Consider the following 24,612-nt stretch of genomic DNA (forward strand, 5'->3'; position numbering starts at 1 on the left):
TCAAATAATTACTCTGGATTTTCCTTAGCATTTTTCACATACCTCCAATACAGCACCTAAATCCCACTTACCTAGTTGCACATCCATAAATGAAGCCCGGAGTGCTCTGAGGCTTACGTATCTCAGTGTCCTGTACTTGACACACATTAAGTGTCAGTAAGTCATTGAACAAAAGGATTATGGGTTAAGAGGATGTGCACAGTTGTTTTAGCAGAAACTCACCCTTCAGTTGCTCCTGAAGGAAATTTGTTGGGACCTGGTTTCTGAGTAACGGGGCGGGGGGTTGGGCTCTGGAGGCAGACTTCCTTAGTCTAAAGTCCCAGCCCCTGTGAGCCTTGTTTTCTTCTGTAAAGCAAGGTTAATAAAGCCTAAACATGAAGGGGTTATAAGGATGTGTGTGAGAAACGCACCGGTGTGCTGGGCATGTGGTAGATCCTCAGTATTAGCTATTACTCCTCAGAAATGCACTTCAGAAGCACAGCCGCCACACTTTCTTGGGTTTTCCGTGTTTCTCTGGTCAATAAAGGCATGTCATTAACCGCTGAGCTGTGATTGTAGTTTTCTTCTACCATCTCGTAAATTTACAAATCACACGTCCTAGTTTTTGGCTCAGGAAAAAAATAAAAGGTTGCAGTTTATTCCGATGTGAGAGTCAAGTTGGTTTGCTCTTTCTGTCTCTCCTGTTTGTTGCTGGGCACACTGAAGACAGGGTCACTCAGAAAGACCCTCACTGACAAACTAAGACCCAATCGTGATTCCCTGGAGATCATCGTTTATTTTTGGTAAATGCCATCAATGAGTATACACGCAGTATCATTCCCACAGAAGTCGATAGCATTTAAATCTTGAAAACAAGTGACGGTTGAAAAAAAGAATTCACAATTTTCAGTTCCTTGAATAATTTAATGTTCTGTCCCCTTAAGGCTGTGAGACCTTAAGGTATCCGGGCCTGGTTATGTCCTACCAATAATAAAGGGCCTGTTTTATGATGTATGCCAAATACACAGCAAAATTTGGAAATCCCAAGTACGTCTTCACTTTCATACTTGGCTTCTCTCCTTTGTAAAAGGGGTGTGATTTTCCCTATAACGAATGACTTAAAATAAGGTGCTTAAAAAGTCCACACTGAGTCTTAATAGTGAACAAACACTATTCAAAAATGCCCTCTGAGCCTCAGTTTCCCCTTCTGTAAAATGAAGGAGTTGGGTTTGAGTTAGTGTCGCAGGCAAGACCATACCATGGATGGGTAGACTAATTCGCTACTCAGACCCCAGCAGGGAGGAGGGTGACGGTTTGGAACAGAGCTGTGAATGTGGGAGTGGGGTGGTGGGCCAGGGCCAAAGTGGCTGGAAAACTGGCCTTCGGGAGGTCAATGTCAGCTCTGAACCTTCAAGTCTCAAAAGCACGTCTTTGTCTTTTGATCTGATGATTTGGTCTAATACAGTTGTCTCGTTCATTCCAGTGTATGTACTTGCTGTAGATTTATGTACAGAATTAAATACCCCATTTATTAATTTATAAACCGTAATAAAACCAGTCATTTCCCCTCGCCAGCAGATCTTGCATTGGAAAAGGGAAACAAATTAATATACAAATTTTAGCAACATCAGAAATTTCATTAAACCTGAAAAGACGTGTAAGTTCATTTTGGAGTTCAATTATCTGTACAAGGAATCAGTTACTATAATCACAAAGACTACTGTAATATCTTTGTGGTGCAAAATTATCCCCATTTGTTGCTATTTCCCAGTGAGAAAAGTTCAGCTACGGATTGTAGTGCCTCTGATGGAGGCACTCAGCAAGCTCTTTTCCCAAATCCCCTTCCGGATTTCTCCTTCCCGTTTTACACGGCAACTGTGTCAAAACTTGGGACCAAAGTAATTATAAAGCAAATGAATGGTACAGGGACCTGAGGCTGGTGGTGTGTAAACTCAGGCCAGAAGGGGACCAGGTGACCTCTCCAGGAACAGCCCATTCAGAAGCTAACAAAGTAACCAAACCAGGAATCAAACATAAGATCCGGTGCTTCCTCTGGTGGGAAAATGCCTCAACCACCAGGAGGTAAAGGGTGACCCACTGTCCCATCTGCTGCTTGCTCCAAGCGCCCATTCAAGAGGTTGGACACAGTGCTGAAGGAGGAAGACAGACGTCACCAAAGACCCCACCAGCTGAGCCAGTGGTCCCCTCTGTGAGGGCAGGGTCCTCTTGTGACGCTGGGGAAATTGGGAGACGCTTAATGGAACCTTGGCACATGGGCTACCTGCTGGGGCCACATAATCTTCCTGATCCGATTTATCCAAACCCAAACCATAGCGTCGAGCTCGCCCCTCCTCCCCTTCACCAGGACATGATTCAGATCCTAATGCAAACACCACCAGATCAGGTCATGGAATCAAAGTGCTGTGGTCTTGTCTATTACACAAACTACTGAGATGATGTTCTTGATTCATTCGGATTTCAGCAGCGGGGCCAGTAGGAGCTTGAAAACACTTCATTGCTTCCTACTAATGCTGAAATGTACCAACAAGACAGGCAGCACCAGTCGGGAGCTTTTCTTGTTTTTAAACATTTAAGAACAAAAGGGTTTTCAGTCCATAAGCCAGTCCTCCCTCATGTGTCCGCCTTAGAGGGGACCGAGGCATAAATACAACTACAAAATATTCCCTAGAAAAATGCAAGATCCTCATGAAATTAACATCTCCCCACCAAACATCCTACTAAGTCATCACAGGAGTGGGGAGGACTCCTCAGAAAAGACAAAACGAGTATTACAGAAAGAGAGCTTGAAACACTGACATGATTTCCTAATGCTCCTTCTGACAGCCCGGTAATCACTTCCTCCTCGCTATCCCCAGAGAGGAGAGAGGCCCCGCTCTGGCAAGGGGAGCAAGGGCACAGGAGAGTGCAGCTGCCCTCCTTTGGTCTGGACACACACCAGCTCTGACGTGCAAGTCAAAGAATTAGGCTCCAAGGATTCAAGGCTAATTGCAGGAGCTTTTCTCTTTGGGACATTTGCCAGTAACTGCAAATGGCCATGGGGTTGACCGGAAACTGGGTCCATCTTTGTTGTTGGAGATGCTTTTAATAAACTCTGGTGCTCCTCTGCTCCACGCCTGCCTCAGCCCTGACCCATCTGAGCAGCAGAATGAAAGTGGCTAATCTGTCACTCTCGAGCACCACCCTACAAGTCCCTTCCTTGGCGCCCAGGAACCCTCTTGCCTGCTCGGAGGTCTGCATCCACAGCGATCCCGCCTTTTCGGAGAGTTATCTGGAAATACTATCTGGAAAGCAGAACAAGAACTCTCAAATACATGACTTGGGGAAGAAGTACACAAAGAAAAGTAAAAGGCTGGCCAAGATCTCCATACCAACACAGCCCTCAGGATGACAGACTCCAGGAAGAAAGGGTCTGGAACACCGGAGCTCGAGGGCAGTGGTCCTTACTGCAGGGCAGCGTCCTGCTGCCCCCAGGGGCCTGGGAAGCCCGGGGTCTGCTGATGGTTATGCACCGTCTCCTTGGCTGGGTTGTACATTCACTGGTTGTCAGAAGTTTCTCGTACTGCTAGGGAGTGGGGGAAGGAGTCACACAACGGTCCCGCCCTGCCCTCTAGACTCTACACGTCAAAACGGTTCAAACTGTAGGAGTTTGGGTAGCTCTGCCGGCTGTACTGGAAGTGATCTGTTAAGATGTTGTTGCGGCCATACTGATAGTCCCCGTGCTGGGGGAAGAGGATGCCATTGTGGGGTTTTTCCAGGGGGCTCCGATGATGCTCCTTACTGCTCAGGTCCCCAGCGGTGACGGGGAGGAGGTGCTTCCGGGCTTGCTGATGGGCATCGTACTTGGTCTGCAAGGTCAAGAGAGCAATGAGACCATGGGCTCCTTCTCCAGCGCCCGCGCACAGCACAGAGGGGAGCAATTCACATCCGAGCAGTCCTTCAAGGCCCACTGAAGCAATGACAGAGGCAGGCCTCAGGCATGGCCGGCCTCCCTGTTAGCCACCTGTGTCTCTGCACTGGACCCAACAGCGAAACCTCTGACAAAGCCTCTGTAGACCCAAGAGCCACGGCTGGAGTCTGGCACGGACCTAGAATCATCTACACAGGAAAAGGAAGGTTGGGCCAGGTAGGGCCGTACCAACACCATAAACCAGTCCGTGACAAAGCTGGAGCTTTGGCCCCAGCCTCTCAGCTCCTGCTGAGGTCCCTTTCTTCTCCCCCCACCAACTCCTGGTGCCTCCCTGGGCTTGGAGGGAACAGCCTCCCCCACCCCAGACTCACTTTGTTGTACAGAAAGACCCCCAGGATGGCTGTCATCATGCCCAGGACGTTGGTGCTGGTGACTGGGTTTTGCAGCATGATCAGGGACACTGTGATGACCATGATTCTCTTGGTGGCATTGGCGACAGAGTAGCTCAGAGGACTGATGAGGTTGAGGATGCTGAAGGCGATAACATTCTGGGCGAAGTTACAGAAGCCGCTGACAGCCAGGAGCAGGAGCGTCCAGGGCCACTGGGACACATAGGTCTATAGAGACAGGGAAGCAAGAACAGCACTGGGGTCACATGCCGGCCCTGGCAGATGCAGGGGGAGGGGCACAGAGTGGCTGACTGGGGTCAGTGTCAGTGGGGAGCAGGTCCAGCTGTGTGGTGTATAACAGGTGCTTGATAGCACAACCTGACCGTCACAACACTCTGCACACCTGGCACAATGATGACGATAATTCGCTTCATTCCTACTGAGGATGGGGAGGCTCCAAGAGGCGAAGGCAGGTGTACCCGAAGGGTGCAGAGCACGATGTGAACTCAAGCTTCCCTGGTTCCTGACAGTGAGGACTGGGAGCTCTGGGGTTAGCAGAGCAGGGTCTGCTTACTGGACACTGTCTCAGTCCAATCGAGCTGCTAGAACAAAATACCACAAACGGGGGGGTGGGGGGTGGGGGGCGCTTATAAACAATAGATCAAGGAGACTCAGTGTCTGGTGTTAGCTCCCCGGTTCATAGGCAGGGTCTGCTTACTGTGCCCTCATGTGGCGGAAGGGGGGAGAGAGCTCACTGGGGTCTCCTTTTTATAAGGACACCAATCCTGTTTGAGGGCTCCACCCTTAGGGCCTCCCAAAGGCCCGACCTAATACCATCATCCTGGGGGGTGAGTTTCAACATAGAAATTGGTGTGTGGGGGAGGAACACAAACATTCAGACTGTAGCAGACATAATGCATGCTTACAGGATGGGGAGGCCCTGGGGAGGCAGCCCCTTGAAGAGTATGCAAAGAACCTAGTAATAAAAGAGCCCCAGGCTAGGAGCCAGAAGCCCTGGGTCTGCCCTGTCACTGGGAGACCCCTCCCCCCCCAAGCCACTTGACCTTTCAGGTCACACTTTCTTCCTCTATGCAACAGAAGAGACTGATTGATCCCTGCTGAGCCCACACAATGCTGCTGCCCTGAGGATCACCAGGGATCCCGGCTGTGAAAGTGCTCTAAAACCCAAACCCGGGATGGCATCAAAAGTTTGAATCATCTGACCCTCACCAGAATGAAGCACTCTGATTAAGGGGGCCCAGAAGTTAACCCACAATCAGCAGACATCCTTGACCACAGAACCCCCGCCAGAGAGCCTGGGCTGATCCCAGAACAGGCAGCAGGCAACAGTCAGGTGGGTGCTGCCCGGCCAGGCGGCCAGGGATGCCCAGCACTGAACATTTATGGACATCTATTCAGGGCCAGACACCAGAAGGCAGGCGGCACCACTCCCATGCCTCCCCACCTCCCACAGTCCCATCTCAGCACCAGTCCTGGGGAATCAAGAGGCTGCGGTAGGGCACGGCTGCCAGGCCAGTGGAACGACCTCAGGAGACAGTACACCAGACGTGGACAGCTCCAGTGTCTCACCTAGTCTGGAATGCTAGGACAATCCCCATGTCCCTGTGCTCTGAGGACAGAGCAGCCTCCAGACCCAGTGTGGCTCAGTCCAGGGAACAAAGCCACAGCTGCTCGGTGGCACTTGCTCTCTGCATCCCAATTCTCAGGCTGCATTGGTATTGGCCACAGGAGTCCCTTCAGGAAGGTGGCATTTAGTGGCCCTGCCAGGATGGGAGCTGGAAGTCTTAGAATTGCTGCCTGATTCCGTCTCCACCACCCTGGGACGGAAGGATCATGAGGTCCTCTGGAAGGAGAGCAAGTTACACTTAGGTCGTGACCTCCTCAAGGTCACTCTGACTTTGCCCCTAGTTGGGATAATAGCCTCTATAAGGCACGTAAGCCCATCAGCATGCTTTTGTTGTGAGCGGGCTTGTTCTCTTAGGGGTCTTTCCCTGAGGTGACCGATAGGGACTTAGAAACTATTTTTACAAGCCAGCCAGCTTGCACAGATATCTTTCGGGAAAGGAACCCAGCCAATCCTGCTTTTTTTTAAAAAAAAAATTGACTTGGAATAAAGTCAAGTGTTTCTTCCTCACACTGCATAGTTCCATGTGTTTTAACACATGCACTGAGTCACATAGCCAACACCACAATCAGGATTCAGAACCACTCCATCACCCCAAAACACTCTCCCAGGCTTCCTTGTATGAATCCGCTCCCCCAATCCAGGGAACTACTGATGTGTTCTCCTTCACTTTAGGTTTGTCTTTTATTTTTAATTTAATGTGATTTTATTATATTTTATTTTAGTAGGCTCCACGCCCAGTGTGGAGCCCAATGTGGAGCTTGAACTCACAACTCTGAGATCAAGACCTGAGCCGAGATCAAGAGTCTCATATGCTTTTGTTTCTCTCTAGTCACTAATGATGTTGAACATATTTCACTTGCCTATTTAAGGCCATCTGGGAAATTTCAGTGGGAAAAAGTCTGCTCAAGTCTTTTGCCCATTTTTAAGCAAGTTGTTCTCTGACTATTGAGTTTTGAGAGTTCTTTATATATTCAGAACACAAGTCTTCTATCATTTGTAAACATTTTCTCCCTGTTGGTAGCCTTTCTTTTCTTTCACTTAGTAGTGTCTCCACAGACTAAAAGTTTTAAATTTTGGTGAAACTCCTTTACCAATTTCTTCTTTATGGACTTTGCTTTTGGTGTAATGTCTAAGAACTAATTCCAAGTCATAAAGATCTTTCTCCTGTTTTTTCTTTTTTAAGACTTTATTTATTTGTCAGAGAGAGCGCATGAGCAGAGGGAGAAGCAGGCTCCCTGCTGAGCAAGGAGCCCGACGCGGGACTCTATCCCAGGAACATAATAACCTGAACTGAAGGCAGATGCCCAACAGACTGAGTCACCCAGGCGTCCCTCTCCTGTTTTATTCTTCTTTTTTTCTAAAGGTTATCATTTTATAGCACTTCTTTTAATTTTTTAAGTAGGCTCCACAAGTGTGGAACCCAGTGCAGAGCTTGAACTCACAACCCTGAGATCAAGACCTGAGCTGAGATCCAGAGTCAGATGCTCAACCTACTGAGCCACGGGCGCCCCTATCATTTTTGTTCTTACATTTAAGTCTAGAATGCACTATGAGTTAAGTTTTGTATAATGTGTGATGTCAAAGTCAAAGCTCAGATTTTGCGTATCGATGTCTTAATTGTTCTAACACCATGTGTTAAAGAGACTTACCCTTTGATTGCCTTTGAACCTCTGTCAAAAACTAGTTACCCAGATTTGTGTGTGTTTAGTTGCACACAATTCTGCTCCACTGATTTGTGTCCCTCCCTTCACCAGTATCTGTTCCTTTATACTAAGTCTTAAAATTAAATAATGTGATTTCTCCAAGTTTATTCTTTCTCAGACTTCCTTTGACTATTCCAGTTCTTTTGCCTATGTAAATTTTCCAATTAGCTTTTCTATGTTAAAAAAATGTAATATGTATCTATCTACACACGCACACACACACAAACACACACACAGACACAGCATACCTTGGCCACATTGCAGACTTAGTTCCAGACCACCACAATAAAGGAAATATTGCAATAAAGCAAGTCAAGTGCATTTTTTTGTTTCTCAGTGCACATATGAGTTGTGCTTACACTATACCATCGTCTGTTAAATGCACAATAGCATGTCTTAAAAGATGTGCATGCCTTAATTAAATGTACAGAACTTTATTAATCAGAAATGCTAACCATCATCTGAGCTTTCAGCGAGTCATAATCACTGATCACCATAACAACACAATAATAATTAAGAAGTTTGAAAAATTTGTGAGAATTACTAAAATGCAACACAGAGACACAAAATGAGCAAATGGTACTGGAAAAACGGCACCAACAGATTTCTTTGATGCAGGATTGGCACAAACCCTCAATTTGTAAAAAACGTAGTATCTGTGAAGTGTGATAAAGCTAAGCACAATAAACAAATTATGCCTGTATACAGTAACGTATCTCAATTTTCTTCATCACCTTTTCCAAGGAAAGAAATTAAATCCAAGCAATTATTTATAATTAAATCAATGCTAAAGAGTAAGATTTTGTTGGTTAGAGAAAATTTTATTTCTTCCTTTCAAATCTATTTCCTTTATTTCTTTCTCTTGTCCTATTGCACTGGCCAGGATGTCAAGTATGATGTGGAACAGACATGTTGAGAGTGAACATCCTGAACTTATTCCTGAATTTAGCAGTAAAGCCTCCAGTCTTTCATCATTATGTTAGCTATAAATACCTTTGATCAGGTTGAGGGCGTTTCCTTCTATTTCTAGTTTGTTGATATTGGTTTTTTCATGAATGATGTTGGATTATGTCGAACGCCTTTTCTGCATTAGTTGACATGAATATGTGATTTTTCTTTGTTAGACTGTTACAGATTACACTGATTTTCAAATATTGAATTAGCCTTGCATTCTTGATTTAGGTCCCATTTTGTCATAGTGTATTATGTTTTTTATACATTGCTAGTATTTTGTTAACAACTTTTGCCTCATTATCCATGAAGAACACTGGTTTTGATATATGGCCCAAAGTGTCCCCTTGTCTTCTGTTTTCTAGAGGAGACTGTATAGAATTGGTATTTATTTTTCCTTAAGGGTTTGGTAGAATTTCCCAGTGAAACCATCCAGGCCTGATGATTTCTTTTTAGAAGGTTTTAAACTATGAATTCAATTCCCTCAATAGCTATGGGACTACTTAGGTTTATTTTTTTATAGTTTTTTTTTTAAAGATTTTATTTATTTATTTGACAGAGATAGAGACAGCCAGCGAGAGAGGGAACACAAGCAGGGGGAGTGGGAGAAGAAGAAGCAGGCTCATAGTGGAGGAGCCTGATGTGGGGCTCGATCCCATAACACTGGGATCACGCCCTGAGCCGAAGGCAGATGCTTAACCACTGTGCCACCCAGGCGCCCCTACTTAGGTTTATTTATTTCATCTTCGGTGGGTAAGTTTTGGTAGTCGGTGGTTTATGAGGAATTGGCCTATTACACCTATGCTGTTGAATTTATGTATATAGTGTTGTCAGTAGTATTCTTATCATTTTAATATCTGTGAGGTCTATTGTGATATTCCCTCCCTCACTCCTGATATTTGTAATGTTGTTGTCATCTCCTCCTCCTCCTCCTTTTTTCTGGGTCAGTTTTGCTTCAGTCGAAAATATTTTCTATTTCCCTTGAAGCTTCCTCTTTGGCCCGTGGATTTTTTAGAAATATGTTGCTTAATTTCCAAAAGTTTGGAGATTTTCCTGTTACCTTTCTGTTACTGTGTTCTGAGAATATACTTAGTATGTTTTCAGAACTTTTGTTAAAGTTTGTTTTATGACACAGAACATGGTCTATCTTGGTGAATGTTCCATGAATACCTGGAAAGAATGACTATTATGCTATTGTTCATAGGATGTTCTATAAATGTCAATGAGATAGATATCCAGTTGGTTGATGGTATTATTCTTTATTCTTGTTGATGTTTTATAATTCTAATGGTTCTGGAGATTCTATACTGCCAGATAGAAAATAATGTGTTAATAGTTTCAGTACTCTAAAAATGTTATTTCACCTCTTTCTGGTATTCATAGTTTCTTTCTTTCTTTTTTTTAAAAAAAGATTTTATTCCAGAGAGAGAGCAAGCAAGCAAGGGGAGGGGCAGAGGGAGAGACAGAATCCTGAAGCAGACTCCTCGCTGGGTGCAGAGCCCAATACGGGGCTCAGTCCCAGGACCCTCAGATCAGGACCTGAGCTGAAACCATGAGTTGGCTGCCCAAATGACTGCACTACCCAGGTGCCCCTGGTGTTCATGGTTTCTAATGAGAAATCCACAGTCATTTGAAACTGCTGTTCTCCTATAAGTAATGCATCATTTTTCTCTGGCTGCCTCCAGATTTTTTGCTTGTGTTTTAGTCTTTTTTCTCTCTGTGGGTCAAACTGGGTAATTTCTCTTGATCTGTCTTCAAGTTATTGATTTTCCTCTGTCATTTCCATTCTACTATTAAGTCCATTCAGTGACTTTTTTGTTACTATTTCTAAATTTCCAAAATTTCCATTTGTTTCTCCTATTTTCCATCCTTCCCATTTATTTAAGAATATTCACACTTACCCCTTTTTAACTTTTAAAAAGATTTTATTTGAGAGAGAGAGAGTCAGAGAGATCATAAGCGGGGGGAAGGGTAGAGGGAGAAGCAGACTCTGCAACGAGCAGGGAGCCCAAAGTGGGACTCGATCCCAGGAACCTGGGATCAGGACGTGAGCAGAAGGCAGATGCTTAACTAACTGAGTCACCCAGGCGCCCTCACCCTTACCTCTTGGGACATGATTATAATCGTTGCTTTCAAGTCTTTGTTCAAGGGGCACCTGGGTGGCTGTCGGTTAAGCGACTGCCTTCAGCTCAGTTCTTGATCTCAGGGTCCTTCCCTGCTGAGCAGGGAGCCTGCTTCTCCCTCTCCCCCTGCTCATGTGCTCTCTCTCTCTGTGTCTCTCAAATGAATAAATAAAATCTTTAAAAAAAAATAGAGTCTTTGTTTAGTAATTCCAACATCTGTGTCATTTAAGTGTTGGTATCTGTTATCTTCTCCTACAAGACTTGAAATATTCATGGTTCTTCATATGCCAAGTAATTTTGGATTATACCCTGGATATTTAGAATATTATGTTATAAGACTATAGGTCTTATTTAAATCCTATACGGAATGTTGATATTTTGTTTAGCAGACTCAGATGGGTTTAGACTACAAGCTTGACCAGCCTCCCCTCTCCATGATTACCTCGGTACTTGCCATTTCCTAGAGTTCCCCTTTTCAGTCCTCTAATCAGACAACTGGGGCTTAATTACCCCACTCTGCTATGTCCTTCCTACAACTGCACCTCCTCTTGGGACCAAGCAGTGGGCAGATAAAAAGAGAAAAATACTCAGTGGGGGATAATCCCACTCTCTGACTGCAGAGGAAGGCTGCCCTCGCTCAGCGTCTCAGGTGCTGTGGGACCCTGCTGCCACCACCACCACGGGATTGCCAGGGGCCTGGGACACAAGAGAACCAAGAAACAAAAATTATAAAAATCCCTAACAGGGGATTTCCCCTGCTCTAAGTGTCAGGAATCCCCTTTCCCATTTCCCTGATCCAGAAGGAGAGGGCCTCTGGCTCTGTCTCACCCTGTGCCCACTTCTGCATTTCGGGCTGCCTCAAGTCCAAGCTGGACATATTGGAGACAAAAGAGAGGCAAACTGACTGCTGACTCAGCACTACTCTGAAATCTGTCTGCTGCCCTTTACCTTCCAGTTCTCAAACAGCTGCTTCACTCATCCTGTCCAAGCTTTAAAACCAGGCCACCTGCTCCAGAGTCTAGCGAACCCTGCCTGGTTTCAGCCCGGCTGTCAGCAGGGGGCTGCCTGTGTACAGGAACTACCCACTGGAGCCTTTGATTCTTGGTAACGTGGCACACCACCCTCCAGGACATGCACACCTGTATGATCCTTGCCCCCACCACTAGAAAGCCCAGGACTGGGACAGAGCTAAATCACTGGCATCTGTGTGGGAGACCTGGGGCACAGAGGAGGAGCCCAGATAGGTGGGCACCCTGCCTTCAGACTGCAGCACCATCAAATACTGCACGCTCCTAGGGCTACCATGCCAGTGTCTAAGGGCCCCAGAGAAGGTAAGAAGTATCTACGGCCTCAAGAAAGGACACAGGTTACTAAAGGTATTCCAAAGAAGGTAATCACTAGAAGAAAACTAAAAAAATGTCCTGAATACAAATAAAAAAAAAGTAAAGTGCCCAGAGCACAATCTGTCAGTACATATTGTGCGCATGTACTCATACAGACACCAAGGAGCTGTAACATAGGATGGAATGAGAGAATGGACACCAAAGCTATCAGCAATATTCTGCAGCCGATAAAAAGAAGGAGAAAGACCTAAATGTAAATATGTTAATAGGGAGTGATCCCCAGAACATGTCTGAGTGAAAATAGCAAGGTGCTCTTTTCTATCTAAAAAGTGGCTTTTTGTGTAAGGAGGAGAAAGGAATATATACAGATTTGTTTATACGTGCCAAAAGAAACACTGTAAAGGGAAACCAAGATCATAAAAATGACTACCTAGGGGGGAGGGACAAGAAAGTGGGGAGGTGACAGGGACTGAAACCAGACTTTGAATAAACTTTCTCATACCATCTGGCTTTGGAAATATAAAGGTCTGACAAATTCGGTGTGGAAAAGAAAAGGAATGCCTAAAAAAGGGAAACAAATGGAATGAAAAGAACCCAACTGGGCAAGTTGGTGATACAGGCACACTGAAAACAATTATTTCCATTGCCCTTAGAACACAGCATACCAGGGGTGCCTGGGTGGCACAGTCAGTTAAGCATCTGACTCTGGATTTCAATTCAGGTAATGATCTCAGGGTTCTGGGATCAAGCCTGGTGTTAGGCTCCGCGGCACTCAGCGTGGAGTCTGCCTGGGATTCTCCCTCCCTCTGGCCCACCCCCTGCTCATGCTCTCTCGCTCCAAAATTAAAAAAAAAAAAAAAGAACAAAAAGAACACAGTATTCCAATTGTACATCTTTAATGGAACATGTCCTACGGACAACTAGAGCAACAAAGAAACCTCAAACTTCTCTCAGTATCCCACCTGCAGTTGTCCTGTGGGGATTCGCACTCTGCAGCGATTATGTGTGTGTTCAGTAGACTCTCGTACGTGAATAGTTGGGGTAGGATAAACAACAAATGTGGCAAGGAACCAAGTGTACCAGAAAAGACATAAATTTAAAAATCACAGCAGTTGTAAGTCCTGTAATGTTAAGCTGGCACTGGAATGAATTGGTATGAACTCTCCCCTCTGCCCCAATAGGACTTTCCTAGCTTGTCACCGCAGAGACTCAGAAGCGAGGCCAACCCCACAGCGGTGAGCACACACGGCGCTCAGCCTGTGTCTCTGGACAGCACTCTCTATTATGGCCAACCCGGGTTCCCGAAGGAGTGGACGACTGCAGGCCTGGGACAGGAGAGGCGCAAGATGAGAACACCTTGATGGACCAAAAGCTACCAAAGGCTGACCTGTGGCTGTCGAAAGGACAGGGAGCCAATAGGAAGGACTCCATTGACCTGGACAGGATAATCTGAATATGAAAAGAGTAAGATATGCAACAGACACAGGAGTCCACAAGGATATTGAAAAAAAAAAAAAAATAGAAGGACCTTCCTTCACTGTCCCCCCCCCAAACCCCCCCCCCCCAGTGGTTAACATTTGCAATAGGCTAGAACTCTTCTCTGAACATTGGTAATTGAAAAAAATAAAAATAAAAAAGAGCAGCAGTGAACTTCCGTGTACTTCAAGGTAACAAACGAGTCCTGGTCGAAGATGGAAAGTTCTTTGCAGAAAACTTACAGACCATCAATATGGAAAGGAAGTTAGAACAGAGCCAGTCTCCTTAACTAGAGCCTGGAGATAATGTGCACTATGCCTACAGGTAGTGCTGAAGATTAAAGACCAAACTCAAGAACTCCATCAGGCCTCATTAAGTCCTAATACACATTTACTCCACTCTCTGTAACTCAGACTGGGGGGGGGGGGGACCACGCCCACCTTCTCCTTATCACTGTCACCTCTGTGTGAGTTTCTACTGCATTGTCTGGAGGCTGGCCCTGCAGGTGGTGGGAAGATTCTCTTTCCTGTGCTCGGAGAGCTATGGATACCACCACAGTAAATGGGAATACAGACAGAGATGACACCGAGAAAGGAATCCAGCAATGCAAGTGCAGTTTTAACAAGTCAAAGTGACACCTGAACCAGACTGTCAGGACAGAAGAGTCGCCCATGCTGGCATTTTTTTCTTCCTGATGCCACTGGCACAAATTCAGCAGCTGTTGACACCTGAGATTTAGCCTGCTGGAGGAGGAAATGCAAAGGAAGCCGACTTCCTCGACTGCATAAGAAATGAGTCATGACAAAGCTGAGTGCTAAGAGGGCTGGCTGCCAGGGCCCCAGACGTCCCAAAGTCAACACAGGTGTAACTCCCCAGCAAAGCAACTAATCTGGAACTAATCAAGAAAAGGGTGTGTTCACCGTGCTGGCCAACTCACCAGGTCACTGCTGACCAGGAAAGCTGAAAGGTCCACCAGGACCCACGTGGGGATCATAAAGAAGACAGCGTGGCAGCCCAAGATGTTCAGGAGTCGGAGATGGTGGATCCGTGAATCTCTCAATACCTAAAGAGAAGAAAATCTTTGTAAAGGCCAATTGAAACTCTAAGTGGCAAGAAGGGCTCCAATTACCCAGGTCCTAAATACAATGACTGTACATTAGCCCTGACATCCAACCTTGACCACCAAACCTACAAGTGCACCTGCAATGAGACAAAGATGTCCCAAACAAATATGAAGGACTGAGAAATGAAAAAAAAACCAGCAACACTCAGTACTGGTGAAGTTGCAGTGAAACAGGCACTCTTAAATCCCACTGGCTTATGTCTAAACTCACATATAGCTGTTTCAGAATACAACGAGGCAAAGTGTATCAGGAGCCATAAGTATCTCATACACTCCGACCCAAGAACAGTAAACCTATGTAAGGAAATAACTTGACAGACAAGAAAACTTTATGCACAGAGATGTTCGTTACTGCATTACTTGGTTTTTTTTTTAAAAGATATTATTTATTTGAGAGAGAGGAGAGAGAGAGAAAAGGAGCAAGGGGAGGGGCAGAGGGAGAGAGAGAAGCGGACTCTCCACTGAGCTGGGAGCCTGATGTGGGGCTCGATCCCAGGACTCCAGGATCACGACCTGAGCCGAAGGCAGACTCTTAACCAACTGAGCCACCCAGGCGCCCCCATTACTGCATTATGTATGATGAGGAGTTGGAGACAGCCTATACTGCAGTAGGGGAACTGACTGCATTAACTGTCATGTCAGAAAAGAGTGTACTACAGGATTTAGAGCAATATTTTTTAATGATATGGGAGAATGTTTTAAATAGTAAATGAACAAAGCAAAATTTTGAAATGTATCTATAATATTACAACTCTAAAAACTGTGCAGAAAAGACCCCTAGCATTAATAGAAGTTCTCTTTAGGGGACAGTACTGTGACTTTACTCAGCATGGAAACCCCCAGGCAAGGGGCAGGTCTCTACTGATTACTCATCTCCCGCACCCACTATGGTGTCTGGCACATAGTAGGTGCTCAGTAAGTTTTCTGATTTGGCGGGGGGCACTTTTCTCTATATTTTCACATAGAGCATATGCTAATTTTATAAGAGGAAACGAACTCTAAAAAAAAAAAAAAAAAGAAACAACAAACACAAAACCGGTAGAGGGGCACCAGGATTTTTTTCTTGTTCCAACACCACAGAAATCCCTAATGACCACTCTTTCACCCATGCCACCCCCAATCATCAGACATAACCCAGATGGTGCCCAAATACCTTTTTTTTTTTTAAAGATTTTACTTATTTATTAGACAGAGATAGAGACAGCCAGTGAGAGAGGGAACACAGCAGGGGAAAGGGAGAGGAAGAAGCAGGCTCCCAACTGAGGAGCCTGATGTGGGACTCGATCCCAGAACGCCGGGATCACGCCCTGAGCCAAAGGCAGACGCTTAACGACTGTGCTACCCAGGCGCCCCGCCCAAATACCTTTTTGGAGAAAATATTCTGAAGCGAGAAGCACAGTGTGGCAGCGAGGGCACTGATGAGCCCCCACATGTCGAAGGACAACTCGGTGACAGTGGCCAGCAGGACGCCGCTGATGATAGGGATGAGTGACAGGTACACCTGTGGGAGGAGGGCAGGAGGGGCTGACGGCCGGAGTTGAGCTAGGCTGCCTGACACAGATGCCTGGAGGAAAGCCTCAGCTGCTCTCTCCTCCCTCAGCAACGGGACCCCACCTACCCCCTGGTCAACAGTGCTACTGTGATAGTGATGCTGGAGGGGTGTGGGGGCGGGGGGAAGATGGGGCAGAGTCCCTGGGGGCAGGGTGTGTCACTGTGTGCAGCCCCACTCCCTGCACCGTCACTTACACTAAGAACCCCTGCTCAGGCCACAAACTGGGGCTGGCCCTAACAGCTCTATCCAGCTGCTGCCATCAACACACCAGGGTCTAAAACCCTGATCTTCCGAGAGGCTGGCCAGGTACTTTTTAGTTTGGTCTCTTCCAAAATGCCATTACCCTCGGCTGGGACACTCCCTCTATGCCTTTTCTGACTAGAGACCTCCTTCCCCCTCAGGTCTCAGCTCACAGACCAGGAGAACATTCACCTCCCCCGCAAGACCCCGTCAGGTTTCTCTGCTGCGTGTTCTGCGGCAGTGCTCTCCACCTACTAAAAGGGCCCGTCTGCATCCCTGTGCTTTTAGGGCAGGTCCTTGTTCACCGCTCTGTCCTGGTGTCCAGCACATAGCAAGCACCCAACAAGTGCCGGCTGAATGAAGAGTGAGCACCGTGACAGGAGGCTTTCTAGAAGGTCCAAGCTTTCCAAGGCCAAGTGTATGCAATGGTTCCTGAGCTCAGGGGCCTAAATAGCTCCAAACTTCCAGAGAAATAGGATCCATTTCTGACATCCAGCTTTTCTGACTCCCAGCTCACCCTCCTCCTACAAAGGACACTTTAAAGCATAAATTTTAGGAGGGGTTGGTGAGGCCGCTTCATCCATCCCTGGAGAATAGAGCAAGGGCTCTGGCCTGGGTTGGGGGGCTCAATTCTAGCTCCCCTACTATTGGCTGTGGGCCTTGGGCACTTGACTGGCCCTTTTCTGTCCCATCTCTTCAGCTGAGATCAAGAATGACAATTACCTGCCTTATCTGTCTCATAGGGTGGGTCCATACATATTCTGTCTTTATCATTTGTCCTTGCCTGGCCCATTCCTCAGTCCCTCTTCACTGTGTAAGATCCCGGCTCCTTGCCCAAGCTGCGTACAATGTCCCATACAACAGGGAAACCTGATAAACACGATGTGATATCAAGTGATTAAGCTGCACACCTTCCGGGCAACTCCGACCTGGAGACAATCACACCTGACATCACCCCGGGGGTGGGCTACAGAGCACACCCAGGTCTCGCAAAGAAAAAGGCTGAAACAAAAAATCAACCAGAGGTGGCCCAATTTCCATAAGCTGATCCAGGGCACCACCACTCTGGGTTACATAAAATACAGGATGCCAGAAACCAACCACGTAGAAAAGAAGCGCTCTGTCCAGCATGAAATGGATTCCAGCTGGGACAACAGGAGTCCACTTCCACTTAAGGACACGGAGCAAGGCTGTGTCTGGCTGAAGCCACAGCTTCTCTTGCCCCAAGCCAGGAAATACCCTGGCTTGGCATCTTGAACAGACTCTGGATTGTGCCCAAAGCATCTTCCTTATGCAGTCCTAGGCTCTGCATGTTGCTTTCACTTCCATTCCCAGACACAATTCCTAGTGGTTTTTATTTCGAAGACTTTGCTGGATTTTGCCAAAATCAGGCTGTTTGGACTGGCAATCTCACTTCTGACCCCAGAAGTCCCCAACCTGACCACCGTCACTTGCAAAGAAGTGAAACTTTGTCAGAGTTCCAGCCAGGGATCAGATGTTCTATCCCTGGTCCCCCTGGAGGGGCACGTGGTGCCTGGCCATGATGGGACCAAGTCATTGCCTACCAACAACCAAACGTAGGGAATCAAAACACCAAGGAAAGTTGGACCTGAGAGGGACAGGAGCATCCCCGAGACCACAGAGCACAAGCAACTCGGGGACACACACCACTGCCTCTAAAGCGATCACAGAACATTAGCAGTAAAAGGCCACCAGAAGCCTCTAAGCTGACTTCCTGATTTGAGAGGAAGCCAGGAGACTGGACCACGTCACCAGCTGGGTACCAGCCAGGAAGCCCTTGGGGCCCCCACCTGCCCAGAACCCTCCTGGGTTACCTTGGTGCTCTGCTTCTCCTTCATGATGATCCGGGACAGGAGAACCACCCAGATAGGCATGGTGGCTTTGACTGCAAAGAGAGGCAAGGGGCTCTCAGGGAGCCGCCCCAGTCCCAGAACCCACCCTGGGACCCTGTCCCAACTCCACTAGTGCGATGGCAGAGCTTAGCAGTCCTTCCATCCTCCTCAGACCTTCTTCTGTGGCGCTTCCCCAACCCAACAGTTGTGATTCCCGTGCTCAGCTCCCAGCTCTCTTCTCAGCCACTTCCCTCCCCAAAACCCTTGTGAGAGTCCCTCCCCTGCTAAAAGCCTCGTTGGCCCCCAGCGCCTTCCTGACAGAAGTTGACTTCTCAGGCCGTCGGGCCGCACCCCAGCCAGCGGACTCCTATCCAAGCGCCGAAACCCCGGGTGATGCGTCCCGGCCGCCGCCCCCTAGGCCGACCGCGGCACCCACCGGTGTGCGCGTAGGACACTGGCACCTTCCAGATGCTGACGTGCGCTGACACGGATGCGAAGTACTTGCCGAAAGCGAGTGGCAGCACGTAGCGCGGGTAGAAGCGCGGCGGCAGCAGCGGGCCGGGAGACGGATGCGGGCCGGGCCCGGGTCCCGAGACGGGCGGCGCGGGGGGCACGCGCCAGGCGCGCAGCAGCGGCGGGAGCCCCGCGCACAGCGCCAGGATGTGGCACAGCGACACGGTCACGGGGAACGGGAAGGCGCTCAGGATCACCTNCCCGCGCCCGCGCCCACCGCCGCCGCCGCCGCCGCCATCCTGCCCGAGCGGCCACCTCTTCCCGCCCGTCCGACGGCCCGACGCCGGGCGGGGGCGGGGTCGGGTAGGGGCGGGCCGCCGGCCAACGCCGCTCTCTATTGGTGGCCGTTGCCTCGCGTCACCGCCTCGCGCCGGCCGACGGGCCTGCCACCACGTAGCGGGCGCAGGCCCCGCCCCTCTGGTGGGTTTCCGGCCGGGGCGGTGCCAATCGCGGAAGCGGAAGGTGGGGACGCGGACCCCAGCTTAGTAGGGTTTCCCCGGCGGTGGGTTGGGCCGGGGGACCCCGGAGCCGCGGCTCGAGCTGAATGGGCAGGAGTGCAAAGGTCCTCTCTCGTCGACGTCTGTGAGCGGGCCATCGAGCTCGGGGGTTAAACCTCGATTCCCATGCTACATCGGCGCCCTCCAACCAGATTCCTGATGGGTGGGCGACGGCGGACACCAAAGATAAAAGACCAGACCTTTCCGGAAAAGAAACCGAATTGTGAAAAGCTTTCCATAGGCTAAGTTTTTTCTGCAAAAACACGGGAGCGACTTCCATGGCCGGACTCCAACAGAAGGGTTAGCCCGGAGCGCCCTGTCTCTGGGAGCTCGTTCTGGGAACCACTGCGACGTGTGCTGTGCGGTAGGTATGACCGTCCCCATTTCACAGACGGACGGACCGAAGCCCAGAGAAAGGAGGCGACTTGGCTGAGGTCCCCTGGCCAATTCGGGAGCCGTGGCCATGGTAGCCTACTCCCGCACCTGTCTCCAGGGCTCTTGCAGGTGGGAGAGGTGCCGGGCCCTGACTGCATGCCAAAGGCCCCAGCGAAGGAAAACATGGTGTTTTCAGCAAAATGGTTTTATACTAAAGGACTTTGATTTGTCCCAAAAATCATGTACTGACAACTTTTTGGGGAAAGGGGGATTTAAAATGCCCTTTTACGATGTCTTTACTTGGCAAATTAGAAAGTGGCAGCCCACTGATTTCCAAAAGGTGGGAGAGAAAGCTTAGCTTAACTTTGTATTCTCAAAAACGGGCAATAATCTTTATCCTGGGGCTTACTGGATACTCAGACACAGAAGTGGACCTTCAGGTGAGGGCAGGGAGCAGGGACCTGTTGTCCTAAAGCCCAGATCTGAGAAAAGGAGATGCTCGTAAGATGCCAACCTGTACCGAAGTATCTTCCAGCTGTGCTTATGACCGTTTGCCACAAAGTCATTCACTTCCTGGGGACACCCACACAGCAGCACGGTGGACTTAGGAAAGTAATTAATTACTCCATAGCACAAAGGATTCTACTGATATGCTTCCCCCTTTTCCCCCCCTCCCTTTTTTTTTGGCTTAAACTCTGATCGTTTAACTTATCCTCACAGCTCTGGGGTAAGCACTTTCATCTCCCAGATAGAGACCTGTGTATAGGAGTGACGTGATTATCTTAGAGCCATACAGCTCGTAGATGGCAGGTCGAGTTCAACCTCAGCCTGTCCTCAGAGCTACTTCAGCCACTGCTGTTATCTTAGGGTGGGTGTGTCTTGCACCAAGGCCATGTCAGAAATCCCTGCTGCCTCTGAAATTGTGGTTCTGGGTTGACTGTTCTGGACCCCCTGGTTTGCCCTATGGGACTGTCCCTCTTCTTCTTCTTTTTTTTTTTTAAAGATTTATGTGTCAGAGAGCTTGTGTGCACAAGCGCACAAACAGAGGGAGTGGCAGGCAGATGAAGCAGATGTGGGGCTTGATCCCAGGACCTTGGATGAGGACCTGAGCCTAAGGCAGACACTTAACTGACTGAGCCACTCAGGTGTCCTGGGACTGTCCCTCATAAGGGGCAGCTGCTTCCTCATCTGTGAAATGAAGTAGGTACATCCAACATGACCTACTCTGGACTGAAAAATTTTGAAAACCAAAGTCTTAACTTATGGTTTCAGGGATGTGGGAGAAGGAAATATTATCACTTTTATAGTCAAGGCAGAAAAGTTATTTTTAAAAAATAGCACCTGCCAGATACTAAGACAGCCCCAAGCCTGCATGGGGAGCTAGCAGCCTGGGGCCAGAGCCAAGGGGTGCACTGCCAGACATGGCTCTGGGCCATGCCCTGTAAGAGCTACATATTTTGTGGGGTAAAACAAGGTTACAAAGACCTGGGACATGGAACTTCTTTGGAGGGCTTCTTTCTCTGGGGCAGGTGAGGTCCAGATAGAGACGGGGTAACGTTCCTTCATGTGGACCTTCAGTCTCTCACCCAAAGCTAGCAGGGGACCCCGGAGGTGGGAGAGGCAACATGGCCCTGAATGAATGAAAGGCAGGTGGAGGTCAGTTTTCATGCAGAACACTAAATAGGCTGACTTGGCCACTTTGCCCTGCCCACCTCCCTAAAGTCTGGCAATGGAGCCCAGACCTCGGACACAAAGGGCTGACTTGACTGTAAAGGACCAAATCAGTAACGATTCTGAGACTGGTTTGTGCAAATGTTTTTTTTTTTTTTTATTTCCACATTTATATCACAAGGTGTCCACTTACTGGACCAAATAGCAAAGTTGCTCCCTTCTGTGTCCTGAGAACACAGAAGTCTAGGTACTGTACATTCACTAAGGCTCCTTGTTTTTGCAAATCGCGTTTATGACAAATAACCATAAGGCAAACGAATCTAAAGGAATGGTTATGAGTGTTTCCAGCGTACAGACAGGTCTCCTCTTGCCCAACAATACAGCTTACACACCAGTAGCACCCGCGGTTACTTTTGTTTTTTTTGGGAGGGGACTCTAGAAAGGTGAAATTTTCAAGATATGCGTAGGAAGGGGAAACTGAAAAGGGAGAAAGAGGAAAATTATTTGGCTGGTGGTCAGATGGAAGAGGGGGATAAAATAAACTCCTAGAAAACTTAAGATTTTGCAGCATTTTTTCCAAAACTGGGTTTTAACCGAAACCAGATGAAAATGTGTGGCTGCCCATGGAGTGTAGGTCATACTGGCTGGCTGGCCAGCCCACCTGCTGCCAGCAGCTTGCTGCGGCCAACAAGCTTCTGGCGTCAGGACTGAAGCGCTGGCCAGGTAGGGTGCAAACAGAGGCCACTGTGTAGGTACACCCACTGCCTCAGACACTCAGGGCCAAATTTAAAAAAGGAAAATGCAAATAGATGAGATGCGTGCTTCTGTTGCTGTGTTTAAAGGTAACCTCTCCCCCAGGTTTTCTGTGCCTGCCTGCAACTGAGGTCCCAGCTCACAGGTGCTGGGAAGTGTCCGCACCTCTTCCGGGGTGGGGAACTAACGCTTTTTATAGCTGGTTTGCTATAGAGTTCTGAACTCACTTTGCCGGCCTTCCTTCCACATGGTCCTTCCTTTGCAATTTTGTTAGTAAACTGGTAGCAGCATTTCACAAAAGAAGGAGAATTTTGAGGGAAGAGCACGGAGAGACCTCGAGACTCCTGTCCCCTCCCTCCCGCCCCAGGCCGGACTCCCCGGATTCCCAACCACTGGAGGCAGCCAAGCCCCGGCTGCCCACCTGCCATGCTAACTGCAAGGTGGGAATGCACTTAGAGGCCGACAGGCTGGTCAGTCCAAGCAGACATAAGGCAGAATGTTCAATCGCCCGTCGTCGCCGTGCGGATCGAGCGATATGCACTGCGTCCAGTCATACCAGTTACCCTGTGTGTCCTGACACCCGTTCACCCCTGGCCACTGGTGGGCCTGGATTCTGTCCAGATCGTCCTGCGTGACCTCACGGTTCAGCCCCGGGAGGTCCGTGGGTGCGCTGTGAGGCACCAGCACGTGTGGCTTCCTGGCCCCGCGCCGGGTGCTCTCCTCCTGCTTCAGGTACTCAGACATGAAGTGGTGAGCCCCTGGGGTCTGTGCGCCTGACGACGAGAGCAGGCTGCTCTGCCGGCTCAGGTAGGACTGGATGATCTCATTGCGCGACAGCTCCTTCCAGTTCGTCTGTTCAAAAGGGCTCTGGACGCTGGCCTTGGCCTCGGGCTTGTCCAGCTCTGTCCTGGGCTGCTCTGTGTGCACAGGGCTGTCAGCCCGCACTGGCTCTTTCTGGGTCAGAGGTTTGATCTGTCTGGTCATGGGGTCAAAGGTGAGCTTCCGCTCTTTTAACCGGACAGGCTTGACACCCGCCTCAGCCACCTGCCCATCCAAGTTCACCGTGTAGTCACGAGGCCGGTACCTCTTCTTCTTTTTGCTGTCCGAGCCACCAGACGAGGCAGCATCGCTGTCCGCCTTGGAGGAGTCAGGGGAAAAGCCCGCCCGGGGAAGGAGGGACTCGGCTGGAGGCAGCCCCACCTTGCAACCCTGCCCTGCCAGCCGCTGGTGGCCCTCGGGCTGCTCCAGCCAGCGCACCGGGCTCTCTGCACTGGGCAGCAGCTCAAGCCGCCTCACAGGTGGTGTGGACGGCTGGGCCAGTGGAAGCGGTGATGGCACCTGTGTGGCATCAAGTGCCTGGGGCCGTGGAGAGGGGCTGGGCATGGAGCCCTTGGGTGTGTACGGGCTCCTCTGCCGGGCAAAGGAGCCCTCGTGCCGTGAGTTCCGGGGACTGAAAGAGCAGCGAGGCGGCCCCCTGGAATGGGGGGGGCCCGGAGTCTCATCCACCCGGTCCAGCTGCTGCAGCACCGCAGCCTTTGTCTGCAAGCAGGGGCCCGGGGGCTTGCCCAGGCCCGGGGAGCTGGTGTGCGGCCGAACGGCGTTGACGGGAATCTTGCCGCTGTGCTTGTCGCTCTCGCCGTGCTCTAGGCGGCCACCCTCAGGGCCCGTGTGCCCGCTGCCGTCCAGGGCACCAGGGAAGCTCTCGGGGCTCCCGCCGATCCCGTTGGTGGGGAGGGGGGATGAGTTGGGTACCAGGGAGTCATGGCTGGCTTTGGAGACCTTGGGAGGTGGGCCAGGGTGGCCAAGGTCACGCTGATCTCCCCGGCGCTTGCGGCTGCCCAGCCTGTCCAGCCGCTGTCCGGGCAGCCTCTGGATGTCGTTGCGGTTCTTCAGGTCATGGATGCTCTTGGGCGTGCCGGCCGCCCCCGCCTCTGGCCGGCAGTTGTGAGCACCCCCGTTGGCGGAGCCGGCACTGGCCGCCAGCCCCCGCAGCGCCGCCTCATTCTGGTGCACGGGCTCGATGAGCTTCTGCCAGCTCCGCAGCAGCTTCTTGGCCCGCTTGGCGAGCTCCTCGTTCTTCGTTTTCTTGCGGACGTCGTTGATGAGCTTCCCAAGTCGAGTTTCCTACAACCAGAGAGAGACAATGACATGCTTTTGGGACAGGAAGTCCCCCATGAAAAGGGAGCTGAGGTCCCCTGGTCTTTGGGTTAACCCCACTGTCCCACAAACCACGGAGTTCCCTGGATAACAAAACCCATGGGGATTTGGGGTCCTTTGTGACATCTAACTTCTCAAATCTAGTCCTCAAACTTCAGTGTCCCAGGGCCATAGGCAGCATCTTCAGAAGCACCGTCCCACAGGCTCCTGGCACCTGGAAGCTGTGGACCGTCAGGCCAGTGCAAGGACACTTTGCTAGGGAAGCTCTTTGGGTAAGAGCACACAATGGCCAAGGCAACAGCAGAGGGCCTGAGCCAGCATCACTCACTGCAGCCTCT

At 49.4% G+C, this 24,612-nt stretch overlaps 2 protein-coding genes across 5 annotated transcripts in view; both read right to left on the bottom strand.

Moving 5' to 3' along the window:
- Nucleotides 1-755: 755 nt before the first annotated feature.
- On the bottom strand, nt 756-19,783 carry SLC35E1 (solute carrier family 35 member E1). The gene is made up of 7 exons (XM_002912777.4): nt 19,720-19,783; nt 18,745-19,302; nt 18,291-18,361; nt 16,027-16,164; nt 14,478-14,603; nt 4,279-4,524; nt 756-3,845 (listed from the first exon to the last, which is right to left on the bottom strand). The coding sequence occupies exons 1-7, from the start codon at nt 19,781-19,783 to the stop codon at nt 3,615-3,617; spliced, it is 1,434 nt and encodes a 477-aa protein (XP_002912823.3). The 3' UTR covers nt 756-3,614.
- Nucleotides 19,784-21,496: 1,713 nt separating this feature from the next.
- MED26 (mediator complex subunit 26) overlaps nt 21,497-24,612 on the bottom strand; it is a 58,823-nt gene continuing 55,707 nt past the window's right edge. For all 4 annotated transcript variants that reach the window (XM_034657992.1, XM_011221868.3, XM_034657991.1 and 1 more), the window contains one exon: nt 21,497-24,241. In XM_034657992.1, the coding sequence (XP_034513883.1) occupies nt 22,589-24,241 (1,653 nt within the window). In that variant the 3' untranslated portion in view covers nt 21,497-22,588. The remainder of the gene's footprint in view (nt 24,242-24,612) is intronic.

The sequence above is a fragment of the Ailuropoda melanoleuca genome, chromosome 4 (assembly GCF_002007445.2).
Source record: "Ailuropoda melanoleuca isolate Jingjing chromosome 4, ASM200744v2, whole genome shotgun sequence".
Taxonomy (NCBI): domain Eukaryota; kingdom Metazoa; phylum Chordata; class Mammalia; order Carnivora; family Ursidae; genus Ailuropoda; species Ailuropoda melanoleuca.